The 8,370-nt window shown below is 31.2% G+C and overlaps 1 protein-coding gene across 1 annotated transcript; it reads left to right on the forward strand.

The window, feature by feature from the left end:
• Positions 1-6,651: 6,651 nt before the first annotated feature.
• On the forward strand, positions 6,652-7,578 carry LOC121237494 (MYB-like transcription factor ETC1). The gene is made up of 3 exons (XM_041134241.1): positions 6,652-6,983; positions 7,267-7,357; positions 7,450-7,578. Exons 1-3 carry the CDS (start codon positions 6,917-6,919, stop codon positions 7,535-7,537), a joined length of 246 nt encoding a protein of 81 aa, XP_040990175.1. The 5' UTR covers positions 6,652-6,916; the 3' UTR covers positions 7,538-7,578.
• Positions 7,579-8,370: the final 792 nt, after the last annotated feature.

The raw sequence follows: 8,370 nt of genomic DNA on the forward strand, positions 1-8,370 counted from the left end.
ATCAGAAGAAGATTTTGGGAGATGTTAAATATCCAATATGTTGCAGGGAAGAGGAAACAATTCTGCATGTCCTATGGTCTTGTCCTACAACAAGTGATGTGTGGGTAGAGAATCAAAGTCCAGTTCATAAGTGGTGTAGTAGTGAACTGAAGTTTATTCATCTATGGGAAAGGATGCATATAAGCTTCCATCAGGAAAAATTAGAAGAACTAGCAGTCATTTTTAAAGGAATTTAGACTAGAAGAAATAAAGCCATATTTGATAACAAATTTGACAGCTCAGGTAAAATAATACAAGGTGTCTTATCTAATTTTGAAAAATCTTGAGAAACACAGAGGCTAAAAGGTGGGCAACATAATAGGCGAGGCTCAAGCAAAATAGAAACTATTGATTTCCACCTGCTGAAGACTTTACTAAAATCAATTTTGATGCAGCATTGGATGTTGCACATCAGAAAATGGGAATAGGTATAATTGCAAGAAATTACAAGAGAGAGAGATCCTGATTTCTTTGTGTGCTGCTAAGAAATTTATAGGCCAACCTGTTCTTGTTGAATATTTTGCTTTCTAGAGGGCACTGGAGCTTTGTAGAGAGCTTGATGTAAAAGATGTAAATTTTTAGGGTGATGCTCAAACGGTGGTCAAGGCTTAGGGGTGTAACTGGTTTGCTATGGGTCTAGTTTTGAGATTATTTTAGAATCGAACCGCTAGACACTAGTTTTGAGAATTGAAGAACTGATACCTGACCGATTCACTCCCACTTCCGATTTTACCGCTTCGGTGTGGTTTTCACGATTTTTTCGATGAACTAGTAAGGTTGGGCGCTTAGGAGGTCAAGCTTGGAACAACAAACCTATAAATTTTAAAAAAAAAATGTCTACATATAAAAAAAATATGCAAAAAAAAAATAAGAATTACAGTAAATCTATTATAGTATACATACATTGTTTATAAGAATCATATTATCAGATATGTTAGTGATAATATGATAGTTATATAAAATTAAAATTTATATATTATATCAAATGTAATAATAAGATTTATAAGATTAACTTTTATTTTATGTTGTATCAAATGTTAAATTAATTTTATGTTATTAGATTATTAAACATGAATTTTAAGATTTTAAAATGTAATATTATATTAATTAGAAATTTAGTATATAATATATATAATATAAATAAATCATATAAGAACTTATTTATATATAATAAAGATAATATATATATGAATCAGTCCGATCCAATTTTAAAAAAATCAAAACTGGAACTGGAGAGGTTTGGAATCGATTTTGAAAAAATGAAACTGGTACCGAACCAAACTAGTTTTACACCAGTCCGGTTCGATTCGGTTCGTGCTGGTTTATCAGTTTTTATTCTCAACCCTATGCACGAGATAGTGATGACAAATGGTCATGGATAGGTATGGTCATAGATAGGTCAGCTGATGGATGACATAAGACATGTTTTCTCTCAAAGATTAAATTGGGATGCTCAATCGTCTACAAAGAAAGAAACAATGTGGCTCATAATTTGTCCAAGAGGGCTTTATAGTTAGAATGAGAGCAATGTTAAATTGAGGATAGACTAATTGAATTTTTTTCACTTGTAATGAAAGATGTGGCTTGTAATGATTAATTCTTTTATTGTTAATGAATGAAAAGGAGGGGTCCGAATTTTAAAAATAAATAAATGAATATACAGTAAAAAAAAAGTATAGTAAAAAATGCATTGGAAAAAAAATGCACAGAAAAATTAGAAAAAAGGGAAAAAAAAAAGCACAAAAAAAGCATAAAAAAATGCACAAAAAAAAGACAGAAAAAGAATGCATAGATATAATGATTAATTTTTTTATTGTTAATGAATGAAAGGAGTTGTTCTGGTTTTTAAAAATAAGTAAATGAATGCACAGTTAAAAAATGTACAGTAAAAAAGCACAGGAAAAAAGATGGACACAAAAAACGCACCCAAAAGAAACGCACAAAAAGAAACGCACAGAAAAAACGCACTAAAAAGAAACGCACAAAAAAACGCACCAACAAGAAACGCACAGACAAAACGCATAAGAAAACGCATATAAAAAACGCACCAAAAAGAAACGCACAAAAAGGCACCAAGAAGAAACGCACAGGACAAAGGCACAAAAAAGAAACGCACAGAAAAAACGCACCAAAAAGAAACGCACAAAAAAACGACAAAAAAGAAACGCAAAGAAAAAACGCACAAAAAAGAAACGCACAGAAAAAACGCATAAAAAAAGGCACAAAAAATAAACGCACAAAAAAGCACAAAAAATAAATGCACAAAAAAAACGTACATAAAAAACGCACGAAAAAAACGCACAGTAAAAAAGCATAAAAAAAACGTATAGTAAAAAAAGTATATATAGTAAAATACATATGGACAGTTAAAAATACGCACGAACAGAAAAATGTACGCGACATTTTTTTTTTTTTTTGAGAACCAAAGAACTTCATTCATTATGAAGAAAATGTAAATGCAATACAAAGCACAAAACTAACAATCAGATTTAACAAACAAATACATCAATCCCGTAGGATAAGTTCAGCATCAACATCCAAACTGGCTTTAATAAAATCTGCAGGGTAGTGCCACCATTGAATAGTGCTCTCCACCACTCGTGCATGCCTAGCCAATTTGTGTGCTATCTCATTTCCCTGCCGTCCAACATGTAAAACATCATAAGATTAGAATTGAGATAACAGCAATTTTATCTCCCTAATAATAGGACTGTAGCTAAACTCTTCAATAGAGTTTGACTGAATGGCCTCAACTACAATAAGTGAATCTCCCTCCAAGATCAAGTGAGATATACCCAAGTGGGAAACAAATTGAAGGGCCCGTAAAGCTGCCATAGCTTCAACATCCTCTACCAATAGGATACCTTCTTCCATTCTAGACATGGCCATAATCAGCCCTCCGTTGTCATCCCTTAATACAGCACCCACGCCAGATCTGACTTCCTGGTAGAAGATTGCTCCGTCAAAGTTTAACTTCAGCTGCCCAAAAGGAGGAGGTTGCCAACACAACCGAGTTTCAAGCTGTACCACTAGCATGCATTGCCGAACCAATAGAAAACAATCAACAAAGGAAAAGCACCCCTTCACAACATCAGTGACTGTTTCTAAAGAATTCTGGAAAATCTTTAGATTCCTAAACTTCCAAACACCCCAGGAAACAATAGCAAAGCAAGAAATAGCATCGGGATCATGTAAGTCCAGAATAGCCTCAACCAAGTTGTCAATCCGAAAAAAGGAATTCAACATATGAAGATATTTGCCAAAATATTTCCCCCACACACTTGCACTACTGGGACATTTACAAAGAGAGTGATACACATCCTCACGAGCAACATGGCATAACTCACACAGATCAGAATCAACTATTCTACGATAGTGCAACTGATTTTTTGTGGGTAAGCCATTAGTACATGCTTTCCACAAAAAATGCTTGACTTTATTTGAGAGATTTAAATGCCAAATGTTTTTCCAAAACCCTTTATGCAGGCCTACAAGGGAGCTACTTACAGCAGCAGCATTACTTCTCAGCTGAAGCACTGAATGGTAGGCAGACTTCACACTAAACTGCCCATTACGCTTGCAACCCCACACCATTTTATCAACAGGCCAATGAAAAAATAAAGAAATGTTAAGGGACATTAAAGTTTGTACGGACATTAACAATTTTGATAAATTTCACTCATTTTTTAATCAATTCAACGTTCTTAATTTTCTTAATCGGAGTGTAAATTATCAGAATTAGATAACTAAATTAAGGTACTGCAAATTAACAATTTTGTAATTTGCAACATAAATGAAAAAAAATCGACAATTAAGGGATGTAAACTAAAAAATTAAAATAAATGAAAATAGGATGACAGACTTACAAAATAAATAAATAAAATATTGTAGAAAATCGTTAGTTACAAATAGAAACCAACAAGTCGGCATGCATGCCTGTCATCACAATTATAAATGTTACTCAGTCTTAACATAACATGGTTGGAACGATAAATATTATTAATATATCTACTACATCAATCATTTAAACATATAATATCAATTTAATTGGCTGTCACATCATATGTACGTGTTCCATGAACATTACATTTATGATGTTGTTAAGGGTATAATGTTTTGTACATATCCAAAATCCTGATAAGCATATATATGCAAACTGTGACAAAGGGACTTCTTGTACATATCTTGGACTTTCTTTGTGTCTTTAACAAAAAAAGTGATGAGATGCCTAATTTCTTGTCTTATATATCGTCGTATGCTCAATTATTATTATATATATATATAATATATGAATTTTGTTACGTATAAGTAAGTTTACGTATCAATCTGTATATTAATATTATTATCTTCATATTCTAAATTCAAATTAACATTGTTTTCAATAAAATTTATTTTTTGACTAATTATATTGAATAGATACGTATATTAATATGTAGAATCGCTTATAATTAAATTTTCTGATAATATATTTAGTAAAAAGAACAATGACAAAAGCTTAGCCATCCAAGGGTAGTTAGCAGCTGATCTTGCTCCAATTGTTCTTCATATAGAATTATATATTGATTAAGTTTGCGTTGGGATAGTAAGATATTTTTAGATAATTTATAAATAATATTAAAAAAATAATGATAGAACGATAAATAGTAATAAAATATAAATAAAAAATAAAAATAAAATATTCTGAAAATATCTTAATAACCAAATTAGGCTCTAAAATAAAATACCACTAATTCTAATTTTTCTTGGGATCAGATCATATATATATATATGTATTAGTTTATGAAACGACGTGCCAAATGTTCAACTACCTATTTTGATTTTAATAGTTTGCTTTAAACGCATGCTTCATCTTGGCCCCATTTTTTGCAGGGACAAAAAAGATTGTGCCATAAAGTTGAGTATTTTAGGATCGTAATATATTCTATTTGAATAATGTTATTATGTGGTTTTATTTTATCTCTTATTTTTATTGTTTATATATCTTTTTTTAAATTTTTTTTTTATTTATTGATTAAGAAAATGACTATTAATATTTTTATTTTTTTAAATATTTAAATATGTTAAAAAATTTTAAAAATAAAAAATAAAAAATAAAATTTATAGTAATAGACACGCCCAACTATTGAGGGAGACACCAACATTACCCATTATATATTGACCATCCAACATGAGACATAATGATGGCCCCAAGAAGTCAAGGTCACTGCACTACATGTCATCTTTGACCCCTATTGTGTCCTGCCTGCATGTTTTTTCCAAGGCATTAATTTGTCCCGGATTATCGATTTCTCTCATACCTAATTGTTTTGTGTGGGCATAATTATTTTGTGATGATTGGGGAACACATAAATACAGACAGTTACTTTGACATATATTTTTTTTACGTATTTTGCTGATTTAATTAGTTAAAATAGTTAATTTATATTAAATAATAATAATACAGCTAATCATATTAATATAATGCATAAAAATAATTATATATAAAATTTTTGATAAAAGAATATGGAATGACAGTTCATGTAATGATCAGTACACTGCAAGCATGAATGATCAACTTTTGAAAAATCTCTTTTAAGTACATTAAACTATCATATAAACAACAAAAGAGATGATTACGTAATCTGTTTGTGATGTAAATTCAAATCAAATTGAAATGCCCAATAGAAAATAAAAATAAAAAATAAAAGTTGAAATACCGAATAAAAAAATAATAATACACGTATAATTATTTTTACAATCATGTTTTCAAACGGATGCCCAAAACCGTCTCTCCTAAAAAGCACACAAAATTGAATTTAGATATTGGATCATGTGTGCATGTATATGATCATGTGTCCTTAAATTTACAATTGTGCCTAAGGGTTTAAGATTATTAGTTCGGACCAGAAAAACCAATCCGACTGGACCAAATCAATAGTCTTATTGGTCGATTTTGAAGTGTGGTTTTTTTTAATTGGACTGAGACTGACTGAATGTGTATATATTTTTTTAAATATTATATAGTAATTATATAAATTAATTATGTAATTTTCATCCAATAGACCACCATTGATTATATATATAATTAAATTATTTAATATTCATTTACCATATATAAAATCTTAAAGAGAATCAGAGATCACTTAATATTAATTTTTCTAATTTAATTAATTTTTTGTATTCATTTTTTTGTCAAAAAAAAGAAAAATAGGAAAAATATATTTATGGACCAAATAGACAAACCAAACCGATAGCAATTGATTACAGTCGGGCAAAAATAATGGATCAAAATTTCCAATCCATGACCTCTTCCGAACCGAACTAAACTTCCTTCATGCTTTTAGTGTTTGGTTCTAATCACGGTTTTCCTCCATCATAAGTGAGGGCTATCAATTAAAAAAAAAAAAAAAAAGACTAGACCGATTGCATCCTTGGTCTTTCCACACATAGATGATAGAACTTTCAAAATTCAAACACAATCACGGTACCCTTGACATTCCCCTAGGGACATTGGAATATTGTTTCTTTTCTTGCATGCTATTTATATAATATATGTGTTGTGTGAATTTTTAATAATTTACTATTAATTTTCCCCAAACGCACCATCCCTTCCAACTAACTTTCTACTCCCTATTCTGATATTATCTTCTTTCTCACCATCCGTTCTTCACCGCATCTCTCTCTCTCTCTCTCTCTTTCTCTGATCTCGTGGGAATGTTCTTTCTTTTTCAGTATTTAAGCGCCTCCATTTATACATGACCTACATCCCCTTTCATAGCTTGATGATCTTCTTAATACAATTACTTGATCAGGTGTCCAGCTTATAATTATATATATATAAGTTCTCTCATCATCTGCATATTTTTCTCTCTGCTCGATCGATCAGTACGTATAAAATATGGCTGATTTGGATCATTCTAGTTCCAGTACTACTGATGATCAAACTACTTTGAACTCTGAAGGTAATCCCCAGTACTTCCAATCATGTCAATAATTTCCACTTTTTTTAGGTAATAAAATTCAAGGTAGCATACGCAGTACTGCGCATGTACCGTACGTAACCCTTCAACCTTGTTTTTTTTCCAGTGATATGTGTGATCTTAAGTTTATCATCCATTGATGATGATCAGTTGATTCCTTAATTTTCAATCTTATCTCTGATGGAAGTTTAATTTATTTTGGGAACCAAATATGCTTCTTCCTGTACGTACGTGTTTGCTCTGTTAAAACTTTGTATATTTGATGCAGATAATAACGTTAATAATCGCGAGGCAAAGCTTCGATTCTCTGAAGATGAGGAGACACTTATTGTAATAATGTTTAATCTTGTTGGTGAGAGGTACATGGCCATCTCTCTCTCTTCTCTCTCTCTCATTGTTTATCAATCTTTTGTTGACCTAGCTAGCTAATGCGTGAGATTTAAAAAAGCAGATGGTCTCTAATTGCTGGGAGAATCCCCGGAAGAACAGCGGAGGAAATTGAGAAATACTGGAATTCAAGATACTCCACAAGCGAATGATCGATCAAGTACTACTTATGCTTATAAATTACAAAGAAAAATAAAAGAAAAGAAAAGTGTGATCATGGAAATTTGGATGGCATTTGGAAGTTTGGTGTTTAGGTATGCATGCATGGTACTTCTCATGATTGAACTAAGTATGGATGTAATATATATATATATATATATATATATATATATATATAAATATATATAAATATTGGTCTCCGATCGAATTAACGTGGGTGTTTATAAACGCATGGGAGTTTATGCCCTAATATATGCAAATAACATGAGTTAACTAAACTTGGAAGTTGGCAATTAATGCGAGTGAAAAAATGTTTTCCTATTTCCCGTCCCAAATCTTTTGAGGCAAAAGTAAAACCCTCGTGTGGAAAATTGATACAGCAAAATGATGGATGATAAAACTTCTTGGAGGATATTTGGGCCGTGGGGCCTAAGATGGAACAAAAAACATTAACCAAGTGAGCTAAAGGGGCTTTTGAGGCCCATCATAAATAATGAAAGATGCAAAGGCCCAAAAGGGAGTTCAAATCATGTCGACTCTTGAGCTCTATCCGACTCGTAGAATTACCCATTTTCGACCCACCGGCCTCGTCGAGATGAATATATTTAACCTGTTTTCTGGGAGTATAATGGTAAAGACACAGATGATTTTTATAATTACGGGAATGTTGGTGATTGTATGAACATAGAAATGATCAATTTCAATCTAGACCTATGACTATATATGCATTTAATGTTCTAACAAAATTCACCTTGTCCTTTAATTTTTAGATTTTTAATATAGGTGCATTTAATATAGATTTCTTTATTCCAATCTTTTAAATCCA

This window comes from Juglans microcarpa x Juglans regia, chromosome 6S (genome assembly GCF_004785595.1).
Source record: "Juglans microcarpa x Juglans regia isolate MS1-56 chromosome 6S, Jm3101_v1.0, whole genome shotgun sequence".
NCBI lineage: Eukaryota > Viridiplantae > Streptophyta > Magnoliopsida > Fagales > Juglandaceae > Juglans > Juglans microcarpa x Juglans regia.

Coding starts and splice junctions, on each gene's coding strand:
- LOC121237494 (XM_041134241.1), top strand. CDS start 6,917: ATGGCTGATTTGGATCATTCTAGTTCCAGTACTACTGATGATCAAACT. Junction 6,984..7,266: donor TACTTTGAACTCTGAAGGTA/ATCCCCAGTACT, acceptor TATTTGATGCAG/ATAATAACGTTAATAATCGC. Junction 7,358..7,449: donor TTTAATCTTGTTGGTGAGAG/GTACATGGCCAT, acceptor TTAAAAAAGCAG/ATGGTCTCTAATTGCTGGGA.